The sequence below is a fragment of the Marmota flaviventris genome, chromosome 8, assembly GCF_047511675.1.
Source record: "Marmota flaviventris isolate mMarFla1 chromosome 8, mMarFla1.hap1, whole genome shotgun sequence".
Lineage (NCBI taxonomy): Eukaryota > Metazoa > Chordata > Mammalia > Rodentia > Sciuridae > Marmota > Marmota flaviventris.
Window position 1 is genome coordinate 120,593,628 of NC_092505.1, and position 15,717 is coordinate 120,609,344.

The window sequence follows — 15,717 nt, forward strand, 5'->3', positions numbered from 1 at the left end:
GAGAATCAGTATTCATCTTGACTATAGGTAATAGCAGTACCTTCTAAGAGTTTGAAAAAATAAATAAATAAAACTGGCTATGGTGGTGCTCACCTATAGTTGCTTGGGAGGTGGAGGTGGGAGGTTTGCTTGAGCCCAGTTTGAGTTCAGCCAGGCAACATCTGAAGAAAGAAAGAAAGAACATGTGTCCATGTGTTATTTTGCTTGCTTTATAATATTATTTTAAAATTATGTTTTTATGTTGCCATTTTATATTTTAGCATATTGATCTGAAGACATAGATTGTAAATAAGAGAGGGAAGGGCTGGGGATGTGGCTTAAGCGGTAGCGCGCTCGCCTGGCATCCGCGGGGCACTGGGTTCAATCCTCAGCACCACATAAAAATAAAATAAAGATGTTATGTCCACCAAAAACTAAAAAAAATAAATATTAAAAAAATTCTCTCTCTCTCTTAAAAGAAAAAAAAGAGAGAGGGAAAAGTCATCTTTTTTTTTTTTTTTTAATAACTTTATTTTATTTATTTATTTTTATGTGGTGCTGAGGATCAAACCCAGGGCCTTGCACGTGTGAGGCGAGTTCTCTACTGATAAGCCATAACCCCGGCCTGGGACAAGTCATCTTATGATGATTTATTGAATTATCACACCATTATTAATCTTTAGGGGAGAATCCTTTTTTTTTTTAGCCTTTTAGGCGATAATAAAATTGTATGCCTTGATGTTATAGACAGCACACTTTGTTTTCAGAAAAGTATGTTCAGTGAATGGCTGAAAGGGTAGTCTATGCTAAAACATTAGGTTTATCCTATATTTGTGATACAATTGTTCGCATGGTATTCAAGTTTTTAAAATAAGCCTTGTTACTTCATCTGTAAAAGGGAGTTATGACATAATCCATTTCATTAATGTTATATTCAGTGAGTCAATTCAAGCAATGTAGAACACTGACTACCCTTTATGTTAGATGAAAAAGCATTAAAATTTCTAATAATAATAAAATTGTTTTTGCTCTAGTTTTTGGTAGAATCTCTTCACTCCAGTCAGATGACAGCACTTCCAAGTACTCCTTGCCAGAATGCTGAGATGCGAAAACAAGATGTAGCTCACCAGAGAGAAATGACTTTAAATACCTTATCTGAAATTGCCAATGTTTTTGACTTTCCTGATCTTAATCGTTTCCTTACAGTGAGTTGCAATGTATAGTTTACTTAATTGATTCAGTATTTTATTAATTCAGTATTTTATTCATTATATTGTCGGCCTTTCTTTATTTCTTCCCTTTTTTTCCAAGAAATCTGGCAAATACATTAAGGAGCATATGGATCCTAGATTTTCAAATTTACATGTTTTGTTTTTATTATCCTATAAAACTTAAGTCCCTATTGATTTTAAGTTACTGCTCTGTAGGTTTGGCTGTGCAAATTCATTCAGTGAAGTAGTTGAGCCTTTGGTTCTATTGATAATTCAAAGACTAATATCATTTCTCCCTTGAGGAGTTGGAGTATTAATGTACAAAACTAGTGGTATAGGTGATCTGCTATGAATTCAAATGAAAAATTTATAGTATGATATGGTTTGAGAAATCTTTGAAATTCACTGGGCTGATATTTAAAAGGTGAAAAGAGTAGATGCTAGGCCTGGTGGCACCCACCTGTAATTCCAGCCACTTGGGAGACCAAAGCAGAAGGATTGCAAGTTTGAGGCCTGCTGGACAACTTAATGAGACCCAAAAAAACAAAAAGGGGTGGGGATAGAGTTCAGTGGTAAAGTGCCCCTGGATTCAATCCCCAGTAACAGGAAAAAGAAAAAAAAAGAATAGATTATCTTCTTATCCTTTCCAAAAAGCAAGATATATTGTTACTCTTAACAATAAATTATAATAGCAGTTCATACTATTATGCTATTAATTCTACTCTGGGAACCAAAAAATACAGATGTTTATTGCAACAGTGTTCAAGTAGCAAAGAAGAAATTAAGTGTCTAATTTTAGGTCACAGAATATTACATAATCATTCTAACATAATAATTATGATAACTTTGTAGAAACTATCTTAAAAGATTTTAGAAGTCTTATAGTGTTAATATTTAAGTTGGAAGCATAACACAAGTAAGATGGTCTCTGAAGGCAAAGTGTGAGTCTTGTTCATTGTTATATCTCTAGTACTTAAAATAGTGATTGACATGCAGTAAGTATTCATTAGGTACGTGTAGAATAAATGAAAGGCCAACCATTTTATCTTTGGGTTCCATGTGTATTTTATGAATAAGATCTTAAAGAAAATAGACCTCAATGAAGATAGACTTGTTGTAGTATTGCTATGTTAGATATGTTAAAAGATTTTCTTCTTTACATACAAGTTAAAGACTTCATCAGACTTAAGACTTCTTTACCTTAGAGCATGTGTGTTTAACACATACTCATGAGAAATGATCTTCTTTGTTATTGTGTGTCTCCACCTTCTATGCCACCAGGCACTTTGCTTGTTTTGTAATATCTACAGTGCCTGAATCATAGCAGATGCTCACTAGATACCAGACAAGTAAATAAATGGTAAATCTGAATTCAAATTCAAGTTATATCTGGACTTCAAATGTGTATGGCATTTTCGAATATTTTTGTACATAGCTTATGTGAATATTTTATCACACAGACAAATGTACTTTTTAGTAACTTCTGTATTCTTTTTCAGAGGACTTTACAAGTTTTACTGCCTGACCTTGCTGCCAAAGCAAGCCCTGCAGCTTCTGCTCTCATTCGAACCTTAGGAAAACAATTAAATGTCAATCGTAGAGAGATTTTAATAAATAACTTCAAATATATTTTTTCTCATTTGGTTTGTTCTTGTTCCAAAGATGAATTAGAACGTGCGCTTCATTATCTGAAGGTAATTGAATATTTGTATATGTTTTATTCTTTTGTTTAAAGTAGGATTAATGAAAACTTACTCTAATGGGAAGGAGAATAATTTATAGCCTATCCTAAAAAAATATATTAAATGTTGTTGGGTTAAATAATCTTTGTCTTAGACACATATTAAGTAGAATTCTTTTAATATTTTATTTGATCATTTCACCATAATGGGATAGGATAGTTATTCTCATGGATGAAGTCCTCTCTTTTTTTTTTTTTCCCCAGTACTAGAGATTGAACTCAGGGGCACTTGAGTACTAAGCCACACTCCCAACCCTGTTTTGTATTTTATCTAGAGACAGGGTTTCACTGAGTTGCTTAGCATCTCACTTATGCTGAGGCTGGCTTTGAACTCGAGATCCTGCTGCCTCAACCTCCCAAGCAGCTGGGATTATAGGTGTGTGCCACCATCCCCGATTCATGGATGAAGTTCTAAATGAAATACTAATTTCATTTAGTGTCTTAGTATTTTGGTTGATTGACTGCTGTATACAAGTAATTATATCCATTGGAAGAGACAACTTCAACTGTAGTATAATGTCTGTATCTAGTTTAGTTACTTGGTGGTCTGGTTATAGTTTGGCCCTGTTTCTTATTTGTTTTTAAATTTAAAATGGTAGCTTATGCTTCTTTTTTGGTGTTGTATTGACAACATTGTCTGTGAGGAATATGTTACTATGTGGGAACAGAAAAACCTCTGAGAAATACACATACAACTTTATCATTTTCTCTGATATTAATGTATTTCGTTTTCATAATAGGCCAGTAGCAGATCTCTCTCAACATGAGTTATTGAATATTGATTGTATTTATTCATTTTGAGAAAGTGAATCTGTGTGTTGTGGGGGTAGAATGTAATAAATATTTAAAAGAGTCTTACCACGTGTCAGAAACTGCTATATCCACATACTCTGGTTCACTTCTTCACAGTTACTCAATAAAGGTACTACAGGTTGAGTAACTGTTATCTAAAATACTTGGGTCCAGATTTCATATTTTTTCAGATTTGCAATATTTGTGTGTACATAATGAGATGTCCTGAAGATGGGACCAAAGTTTGCATACAGAATTTATTTGTTTCATATACACCTTAAACACATAGCCTGAATATAATTTTTTAAATCCTTTTTTTCAGTTGTAGATGGACACAATACCTTTATTTTATTTATTATTATTATTTTTTAAATATTTGTTTTTAGTTTTAGGTGGACACAATATCTTTATTTTATTTTTATGTGGTGCTGAGAATTGAACCCAGTGTCCCATGCATGCTAGGCGAGCACGCTACCACTTGAGCCACATCCCCAGCCCCCCTTTATTTTATTTGTATATTTTTATGTGGTACTGAGGATCGAATCCAGTGCCTCACACATGCTAGGCAAACACTTTACCACTGAGCCATAACCCGAGCCTGTATAAATTTTATACATATTTTTAGCAAGCCTGTATTTTGATTGTGACGTATCACATGATATCAGGTATAGAATTTTCTACGTGAATCGTCATGTCAGTGCTTTGTTTTGCAGCATTTTTTCAGATTAGGATATTCAACCTATATCTTGGTTTTATAGTGAGGAAATTAAGGCAAAGAGAGGTTCAAGTAGGTAACTTGTTTGAGTTATAATGTAACTAATCTGATGAGGAAAAACTGGTCTTAGGCACTCTGCTGTGTTTCTTCCCAGGATTTGTGTGTTTATAAATATTGAGTTAACGATATGATAAGACCTTAGAGAAAAACTAGGACTTGGTTTTTAAAAATTTTACTGATCACGTCTCTTCATTATCTATAACTCGTGGTAGGTATACCTGTAGAGTAAAAGATTAGAGTCTTTACATAGTGAGAACGAAGCCCTGGATGCACTCTCCAGCACCATATACGCATACGAAAAAGTAGAATAATTTTCCAGTGCCTTTTTTTTTTAGTACCATTAAATACGTGGTCTAGAGCTCCTGGTTTACTAATAGCATATTCAAAGCAATGTACTTATTTCCAGGATGTTTGTATAAAGAAAAAAAAATGCTTTTTTTGAATTCTTTGTGTTAGAATGAAACAGAAATTGAACTGGGGAGCCTGTTGAGACAGGATTTCCAAGGATTGCATAATGAATTGTTGCTACGTATTGGAGAACATTATCAACAAGTTTTCAATGGTTTGTCAATACTTGCCTCGTTTGCATCTAGTGATGATCCATATCAGGGCCCAAAAGATATCACATCACCTGAACTAATGGTAAGGGGAATATGAGGTTTTGTGTTTGTTTCTCCTCCTTTTTGTTTTTCCCCCCAGTTCTTAAGTTCTTTTAATTGAGATCATCAAAGAGAAGCAGATTTCATTATACACATAGCATGAGGCTGCATTCTTCAGAGTTCATGCTTTATTCATTCAAATGGTTACATTTTTCCTCCTTTTTTAATAGCTTCTTTATGGAATTGAGGAAACTTTTTGTTGTTCTTGCATGTTTCAATTGTTAGATATTTTAAAAAATTTTTATTTGGTATTATTACTTAAAAAAAGGTTGACTTATATTGCATGGTTATAGTAAGGCATGTATCAGCTTTGAAAAATGGAATTTTCAAGTGATTTTGAAGATTTTTTTTACTGAGTAAATTATAAAGTTTGTTTTTCATTTTTAACTATGTTGAATATGCTTGTAGTTTTCCTTCTACCTTACTTCCAGATACCCTTCAACATTTAATCCATTGTTGGATTGAAGGAAAGCTAAAAGATGTATTAGCCCTTTTTATCTTTCTCTACCTTAAGTTTATATCTGAAGTCACTTCACTGTTTTTTTATGGTGTTCGTTTAATTATTTTTATTTATTTTAGTCATATTAGGAATTGAACCCAGGGCCTTACTGACTGGCCTACATCCTCAGCCCATTTTATATGTTATTTTTGAGACAGGGTCTCACTGGCCCTCAACTTGTGATCCTCCTGTCTCAGTTTCCTGAGTAGCTGGGATTACACATGTGCACCACTATGCCTGGCACTATTTTCTTTATTTAAAATATATGTATATATCTCCTCACACTTATTCTTGTTGTTTTCTTTATGCTTGCTGTCATTTCTTTTTTTTTTAATTTATTTTTTAGTTGTAGTTAGACACAATACCTTTTATTTATTTATGTATTTATTTATTTTTATGTGGTGCTGAGGATCAAACCCAGGGCCTCACACGTGCTAGGTGAGCACTCTACCACTGAGCCCCAAGTTCACTCCCTGCTGTCATTTCTTTAAGAGACTGAAAGGACTACCAACAAAATATTTTTAAAGAGGTTTCTGTCTTTGCGTTTTCATTTCCCATTAAGTGAACCCATTCTACTGTAGCTCTGTTTTCACTTTTCCACTGAAATTCTTTTTTGTCTGGGTCACTAACAGTTTCCCTGCTATTAAATTCTGATGGTGACTTCTCTTTTGTCCACCTTGTGCAAACTTCCAGTAGCATTTAACACAATTGACCATCCTTTTTACTATGTTGCATCTCCATGATACCACATTGTCTTGATTTTTTTTTTTTTTTTTTTTTTTTGCTACTCTGTCTATTCATTTTCAACAGATGGGCTCTTTCAAGTGTTGCGGGCAATTAAGAGGACCAGAAAAATATTAAGAAATCCAGAGACTGCAAATAGCAGGCAACTAGTGTTCCTTTAGTCCTGAGAAAAGGAAAGAAATGGTGTTACTAGAACCTTGCGGAGAACTAAAACCATGATAGGGGGCCTTGTCATTGTGGAGGACTGCAGCCACTGCTAGAAACACCTCAGAACACACTGCAGGAAATAGAAATACCACACTCGCTTCCTTCTGTCTGTTCTCCTATTGTTGCTTCCTGTTGATAAAATTCAGTGGATGGAGGGATCCTAAGTAATGCAATCTGGCCATCCTTGCAAGCATTGAGCGGGACAGAAAAGGGCAGAGAATGGATCTGAGAGTGAGAGAGGATGGCAGACGGAGACTGTCAACCTTTTTATCATCTGTACTTAACTATATTTTGATTATCTAAATAAATCCAAACATAATGAGCCCATTAAAAAACTTTTTTTCAACCAGCATAGCTGAGTGGTAGAGTGCATTCTTAACATGCATGAGGCTCTGGATTCAATCTCTAGCATGAAAAAGAGAGAGAAAAGAAAAAAGAAATCCTGATTTTTCCCTCCCTAACCTTTTTATCCCTAGCCTTCCCTATCTCAGAAAATGGTACACTGTACCACTGCCTACCCACTTGCTTCAGTCAAAACCTAGAAAACATTCATGAGCCCTCCATTATTTTTTTTATTTTTTATTTTTTTTAATAAATCAAGGTGTGGGCAAGTCTTATCAGGTATGCCTCCAAAATATTTTTCCCTCTTTGGCCACTACTCTCACAAGCAACTAATATTTTCTTCTGGGACAACTATAGAAGCCACCTAACTAGTCTCTCCTTTCATTGTTTCCTCCATACAATCAATTACTTGCACAGCATTTGGAGTGTTCTTTTTACACACTCATATCATTCCCCTGCTTAAATTTCTTCTACGGTTTTCATTGCTCTTAAAATCTTTAAGACCATATGTGATCTGCCTGCCTTTCTACTTGTGCAACTCTTCTTCCTTTTTTCTGTTTCAGCACTTTTTGTTTCTTAAATATGCTAAGCTTTTTCCTGCTTCAAACCTTCGCTGTAGATATCTCTCTTCTTGAAATAACCTCCTGGCTCTTTCTCATTCTTTAGATTTCAAAGTTTCCTGATCACCCCATCTAAATTCACTCATCTCATGTCTTCTCTATCACATGATCATATGTGTTTTCTTATAGCACTTAACACATATTTACATATTTATTTAAAAACTAATTTGCCACATAAGTTAATGGGAAAGTGACTTTGTTTATCTTGTGTATCTGTACCTTGCTCAGTATTCTAGGTATGCATAATACATATGTGCTGAGTGGCAGAATGAACTCAGAATGAATTATTTGTCTAAATGCAAGAACTTTAAATTTAGGATATTGATATAGCTTTATGAATGCCATCTGTATCTGCATTTTATTTAAGAAGCATATGCTAGAATTGTAGCTTATTATGCCAAAGTTGAGTCTCAATCCAAATCAGAAGTTTACAAAACAAAATATAATTTGGGGCTTAATAAACATGATTTTCTGGGCTTATCGAGAAAAGTTTTTGTCCCAACATCTGTTCTGGAGAGACATGTAGGTGGCTGTCTAGCTCCTCCCACTGTGTGCTAGCACACCCTCTCCTACTCTTTTCCCTTTGGCAGTATGTTTAACCTCAAGATATGTAAAGTAGGTGCCCCAACACTAGCTTGGTTCTAGAGTTGGAAAATACTTCATTTGCCACTCAGCCCCAGCTCTTTCACTTGCCATTTTCCTTCTGCAAATATAAAGATTTTGAGAAAGGAATATTCTTTAGGAGTAATCACTTTGCCAGTTTATAAACAACTTAAAATTGATTTATCATTTAACTATAGACTGAGCACAAAGCATCTTATTTTACCTTTAAAGCAATAGGTACTTTCACTGTTCACATTTTATAGACTCAGAGAAGTTAAGTATCTTAAGATTACATATCAAAAAGGGTCAAAATTTGGATTTAAAGACAGAGTTGACTTGACTTAAAGCTCATGGCCTTATCTTTAGGATTCTCTCTCAAGAAAGGCTTAACTCTAGTTGTTTCTGGAGACCCAAAGTGGCATAGTCAGTGATTTGTATCTGCCCTGCAACTGTTGATGCCCAGAGTCTTATACCCCTTTTTCACTGTTACCTTAAGGGATACTGACAGTATGTCAAACGATGATTCTGGTAGGGGGCCATAATCAAGTGCTTTTTTTTTTTTTCCTAGTTTAGCTCTAAATGCCATAGAATAAAGGTAGGTAGTGACTTGTCTTTCTTCTTTTTTCCGCTCTGGATTTTGAAGATAGCACCACAGCTCACTCCATGAATAAAAAGTTTATAGTTTTTTCATTACTGTTTAACCATATTTCATCATGGTAATTATAAGTCAGTTTTACTAATTTCTTTAAATACTAGATGTGAAAATACATGCTTTTGGAGAAACTTAATACACTATATGTTTATTTCTAATATTCTAGCCTGGCTAGGTGAAATGAAAATGAAGTTCATCAAATAATTGTCAATTTAAGAAATTTGATGTGTATTAAACTCACATACTATTTGGGTTTTTCTTCTCTCTTAGGCTGATTATTTGCAACCCAAGTTGTTGGGCATTTTGGCCTTTTTTAACATGCAGTTACTGAGCTCCAGTGTTGGCATTGAAGATAAGAAAATGGTAAGTAGTGACAATTGAACTCCACAGAACTGGGATTGAATTCATATAGAATATGCAGGAGATGTGATTTCCACTTCTAGTCTCAAAAACAAACAAAAAACCAAACATTTCACATTGTATATTGCTGAACAACTTTTATAAGGTTTGGGGGAATCTGTAAGTAGGAATTATATAATTTGTAATTGTTTTGTTTATGAGGGAAAGAAAATCCAACCCAAAATAACTTAAAGGAATTTGTTGGCTTTATAAATCTAAAAGTGTAAGATAATATAGCTTCAGCTGTAACTTGATTCTGGAATCAGAAAACTTTCTTAGAGGGCTGGGGTATGGATCAGTAGTAGAGAGCTTGCCTAGCATGCACCAGGCCTCAGGTTCCATCCCCAGCACCACAAGAACAAATGAAGTACATTCTTAGAATCAATCTCTTGGCTCAGATTCACTAGGCTTTATGGTTGCAGTAGCTTCTGGCTCCATATCATCACAGCATCCAGGTCAATGGGAGACTTGAAACCAGCAATCACTTATAGCTCAAACAGAAGTTGTATAATTGAACTTATTGGTCCAAATGGGTCTAATGTGGTCATGGCCCATGTTGTGTGTTTGTTTTTTCTTCAGGCGCTGGGAATTAAAGTGGCACTTTACCACTGAGCTACATCCGCAGCCCTTTTTAAAATTTTTAAATTTCGAGACAGGATCTCCCTAAGTTGCTTAGGGCCTCACTAAGTTGCTGAAGTTGGCTTTAAACTTGCAGTCCTTCTGCCTCAGCCTCCTGAGCTGCTGGGATTATAAGTGTGCACCATAGCACCTGGCTCCCATCTTTGAATACCAAAATGTTAGGTTTTATAAAGTAAGGCAACTTCAGTATTTGTCAGCTTATGTTTAAGTGGTTGGGTACAATGAAGTTTCATGATGGCTGCTAAAATAGTCACTGCTGAATATTTTTATCCTATAAACGGGGACAAAATTTTAGCCATTGATAAAATTTTTCTTTTTGTTGCTTTCTACCCCTGCAGTCAGTAAGATTATTATTTAAAAATCTATGAATAAAAGCTTTTATGTATTTGATTCCCCTTCTCTTAATAAAAGGACCCATGAATACATAACAGTGAACTCTAAAAATTTCAGCAACCAGTGGCTTTTATTTTAGTGGTAACTAGTAAGTTTAATCCCCTACACAATTTCTATTTCATCTACATGTGAAGCATGCCATTTACTTACTGTTATCCCAAATCAGACAATTACCTCAAAACTAAGAAAAGAAACATTTGCATTATAGAACCATAAAAAACTTGCATGTTTTGGCACATAATTGGGGTTGAGTCATCTTTACCCTTTGTTAGAACCTGAAGCTGTCTATACAATTCTGGGTCTGTGTATATCATCAGTTGTTTGTTTTACTACACTCAGGACATCTGGAATTTAGTATCATTAGGACGAAAATTTCCTTAACTGTTGGTCACTGTGAAGCATGCCATTTACTTCAAATTTTTTTACAAGGCTCTAAAATTCAAATTCAGTTCAGTTTCTATTTTTGTTGCATGGCAATTTGGGATAAATATGAAGAAAGTTAAGCAATATGTATTATATCATTAATAAATTTGAAAATTTACTATTCTAGAGAACCATTAGGCCATAATAACAAATCACCTTTAAGGGAAGCAAAAAGCAGAATTTAACTTGCATTTTTTAAATTCCTAATTCCCACATAAATTGACAAAATGAACTGACCAACATTTATTTATCAGATCTTTTGTCTTGTTTACAAATACATGATACGCTGGGATTTGGGTGGGAAACACTTGTCCTAAGGGCCAGTCTACTTTTGGCAGCTCGTTTATAAGCTTTATTTTAAAGTACTATTTAATTTATAGGCCTTGAATAGCTTGATGTCTTTGATGAAGTTGATGGGACCCAAACATGTCAGTTCTGTGAGAGTGAAGATGATGACCACACTGAGAACTGGCCTTCGATTCAAGGATGATTTTCCTGAATTGTGTTGCAGGTAAATGCCTGCCTGAGTTTATCGGGATGTGTGTGTGTTTGTGTTTCCTGGTAGCACTAACTTGAATTCTTATCTGTTTGAGGGAAATTAGGTCAAACCATAAGTAATTAAGAGGCTATTTATATTAAAAGACAGCTTAATTTTTTTCTTTAAAAATGTTTATTATGAAAATCTTATATCATAATGGGAAACAGAAAGAGTTATTTATTGAACCCCCCTTCTCTATTTCCTAACAATTCACATTGATAATGTATTCTACCTCTATCGCTTTTAATGTTAGATGAAATATCTTAAAGAAAATCCCAGATTCACACTGTTGTGCTTATACAAATATTTCAAATGTATCTAATGGATGAAGACATTAAAAAAAAAAAAAGACTATCATGAGCTGGATTCGGTGGCACATGGAAGGCTGAGGGAGAAGGATAACATGTTCAAGCCATCCAGGCAACTTAGAGAGAACCTGTCTCAAAAGAATTTTTAAAGTGCTGTCATGTATTTCAATGATAGGTTCAATTACTAGTACCAGGGGGGAAAAAATCATGAACTATTATGCTTAGCAGAACTATTCTTAGTTCTTATACTTAACAGGATAATAGAAATTCCTAATATTAGTTAAAACTAGTCTGTAATCACAGATATTCAAAGATCTATTTTGATGTTGATTTGTTTAGTGAACTATGTAAATGTTTTATATGGTATTTTCTTGTTATTGTACTATCGAGGATTGAAACCAGGAGCATTCCACCTCTGAGCTACATCCCCAGACCTGTTTTTTTTTTTTTTTTTTTTTAATCTTTTATTGATTTGATTTTATTTTTTTAAACACATGACAGCATTACATTTCTTATTACACATATAAAGCACAATTTTTCGTATCTCTGTATATAAAGTATGTTCACCCAATTTATGCCTTTATACAGGTGCTTTTTTTTGCATTACAATTCTTAGTACACATACATACCACAATTTTTCATATCTCTGTATATAAAGTATGTTGACATCCAGTTCAAGTCTTCATACATGTACTTTGTGTAATGATGTCCATCACATTCCACCATCCTTGCTAATCCCCTGCCCCCTCCCTTTCCCTCCCAACCAGATATGTTTTTTTAAATATTTATTTTTTTAGTTGCAGTTCAACACAGTACCTTTATTTTGTTTGTTTGTTTTTATGTGGTACTGAAGATCAAACCCAGGGCCTCATATGTGCTGAGCAGGTGCTTTACCACAACCCCAGCCCCAGCCCCAGACATTGTTAAAACTTATTTTGAAATAGGATTTTGCTAGATTGCCTTGGGTGGCCTCAGAGATGTTGATTTGTTTGAGTCAGAATGTAAACAAGGTCCACACATCATCCATTTGGTTGTTTTGGCTCTTACATAGCTTATCCTTCCATACATAGTAACTATTAAGATTTTGGAATGTAGGAGTTGACTGATTGCTGATTTGACTTTTTCTTCTACCTCATCGCTTCTCCATTGTTTTTCCATATAAACTGGTAGTTAGATACAGATGATTGATTGTATTTAGGTTCAACTTATTAGGGAATAATGCTTTATATTTGGGACTTCGTGCTTCTGTTATCTCAAACATAAGTCACATAATATATAATATTAGTAGGTTTGGTTTAATTAGTAGCTTTGGTTTTATCAACCTGAATTCCTCTATAACATAGTTTCTTTGATCTTTTATCTAAAGATTTTAACATTAATTAGTGATCATTGCCTGAGTCCATTATTTCATTATAGATGGTAAATTATTTCTTTTGTATTTATCAGATGGAATTCTTTTTTTTTTTTTTTTAGTATTTATTTTTATTTGTTTATTTTCATGTGGTGCAAAGGATTGAACCCAGGGCCTCCATGCATGGGAGGCAAGTGCCCTACCACTGAGCTACAACTCCACCTCTATTGGATGGAATTCTTATTAAATAAAGCAAAATTCCTCATTAAATAATAAGCCATTGTGAAACAGTTTATATAGGAAATTAATTCATACAGGATAGGCAGGATAAATATTTTAATATTTCTATCAATTTTCAGAATAAAGGTTTTGTGCCCCAGCAATCTCCAGTAAAATTTTTCTTTTCTTTTTGTATCATTTTAGCCCCATGGATTTTTATGAATTTGATGAATTTTAATACATGAAAATCATATACATTTACCAAATGTGTCCTGCCTTTAGCCAGTAGGGGTCCTTTTAGATTGTTACCTATGACTTTTGACTAACCCATTAATCTTTTATAAATTGTTTGCTTTCTAGCATGATAAGATGTCATGGTTCGTCTTGGACATTTCTTGCCCCTGAACCAAAATTAGCAATTTCTTTTAGGATCTTCAGCTCTGGTTCCTTTGAACCAGGATTAACTCCTAGTCTGGGCACTTGTTTGGTCTACCCATTGTGACTGACAATTGCTATTGTCATTGCTTCCAAGTCTTAGTGCCACTAGACAATTTGTATTATTTTATAAAGTGAAAAAAATTACAAGTTTATTTGTATATTTTCAATCCAAATGAAAGATTACCTACTTTTTACTTAACTCTTTTGATTTTACATTTTATTTCTTTTCTGTATGTTTAATATCTTTGTTCCTGTTGCCTTTTTTTTTTCTGTCTAAACATATATTTGACTTTAAAATGACAATTTCAGTATGACTGCTAACAGATTATGAGATGCAATTTCAGCTTTTTAGAGGTTCTTTTATTCCTTAAAAAACTCATTAGAAAGTCATGGGAAATTATTATTTTCTGTGTGCGTATGCCACCATCTTAATATTCAGTTAGGTTCAGTTGTTTTAAAATTTTCAGGAGTAAAGCTGGGTGCAGTAGTGTGTGCTTGTCATCCCAGCTACTCAGGAGGTTGAGATGGGAGGATTGCAGGTTCAAGACTGGCCTTGGCAACAGAAATGAAAAACAAAAAAGTCAAATTTTTTTAGGGGTTTCTTTGTTTTTGTCTTTTTGTTTAGCTTAAAAATCAGCTCAGCACAGTGATCCCAGTTCCTCTGGAGGTTGAGGCAGGAGGATTGCAAGTTTTAGGCCCTCCTGGGCAACCTAGCAATATCCTGTTTCAAAATAAGTTTTTAAAAATATCTGGGAATGTAGCTCAGAGGTGGAATGCTCCTGGTTTCAGTCTTCACTAGTACAAAAAAATAAAAAGAAAAATACCATGTAAAACATTTACATAGTCCATTTAACAAGTTATACTGAGAGAAGTCTTGCTTGTATTCCTGACCCCTAAAGGCATTCTTTTTCATTCATTTGTTTATCTTCTCATTTTATAAGCACAAATGCTCCTTGACCTACGGGAGTGGTGTTACCTCCCAATAAAACCATTTTAAGTTGAAAATATCACAAGTGGAAATGTTTTCAACATACCTAAACCCACTGGACATCTTAGCTTAGTATAACCTAACTTAAATCAGTTCAGAACACTTTCTTTAGCCTATAGTTGGATAAAATCATCTGACACATAGCCTATTTTATAATGAAACATTGACTATCTAATTTGTAATTTCTTAAATACCATGGTACGCTATAGAGGGCAGTTTAGTTGTTTGTCTTTATGATAGTTTGGTAAATTCTAAGCTATGGCCCAGCATCACGAGAGAGAATTGTAGCACATATCATATTGTAGGCCAGGGACAGATAAAAATTTGAAATATGGTTTCTATTAAATGCACATTACATTTGAACCATTGTAAAGTCAAAAAATCTTTTAAGTTGAACTATAATTAGTCACGGACCAGCTGTATGGGCAAATGTGCACACATAAAAATTGCTTTGAATATTAATCCTGCCCCATATTACTGTTTTTTTTTTTTTCCACTTTGCTATTTTGACTTAATATAATTTGGTCATCATTTGGGGTATATACTACTGATCGTTATTTCTTTTTTTTTCTTTTTAAAGCTTCCTTGTAATCTGTGATACATATATCATTATTTCTTCAACTAATAACTAATTGATGGAACTTTACAAGTGATAAAAATTATGGGACTTAATTTTTTATTCTGTTTTTTCACGTAGAGCTTGGGACTGCTTTGTTCGTTGCCTGGATCACACTTATCTAGGCTCCCTTCTCAGCCATGTAATAGTAGCTTTGTTACCTCTCATACACATCCAGCCTAAGGAAACTGCAGCTATCTTTCACTACCTTATAATTGAAAACAGGTATTGTAACTAAAATTAATAATTATAGTGGCGATTCTTTTACTGGATTCTTATGTCTCAAAAGTATTAGGATTGTTGTTGGTAATATCGAACCGTTCACTTTTTACATTTTTTTCCAATTAAAATCATTGGAGTATAATTATGTATTGAATTGATGCTGTTTCCATTGTGGTATTATTTCCATTGTATTTATATTTATTTATTTGTTTATTTAATTAAAAAAATTTTTTTTGCTTGTTGATGGACTTTATTTTCATGTGGTGTTGAGAATTGAACACAGTGCCTCATACATGCTAGGCAAATGCTCTACCACTGAGCTACAGCCCTAGCCCTGTATTTATATTTAAAACTCTTTA

The 15,717-nt window shown here is 34.0% G+C and overlaps 1 protein-coding gene across 4 annotated transcripts in view; it reads left to right on the forward strand.

Annotated features, from left to right (window-relative positions):
- Positions 1 to 15,717, forward strand: part of Atr (ATR serine/threonine kinase) — a 113,712-nt gene that overhangs the window by 21,429 nt on the left and 76,566 nt on the right. For all 4 annotated transcript variants that reach the window (XM_071615583.1, XM_071615581.1, XM_027933916.2 and 1 more), the window contains 6 exons: positions 1,014 to 1,184; positions 2,690 to 2,884; positions 4,955 to 5,140; positions 9,095 to 9,187; positions 11,059 to 11,189; positions 15,218 to 15,361. In XM_071615583.1, the coding sequence (XP_071471684.1) occupies positions 1,014 to 1,184; positions 2,690 to 2,884; positions 4,955 to 5,140; positions 9,095 to 9,187; positions 11,059 to 11,189; positions 15,218 to 15,361 (920 nt within the window). The remainder of the gene's footprint in view (positions 1 to 1,013; positions 1,185 to 2,689; positions 2,885 to 4,954; positions 5,141 to 9,094; positions 9,188 to 11,058; positions 11,190 to 15,217; positions 15,362 to 15,717) is intronic.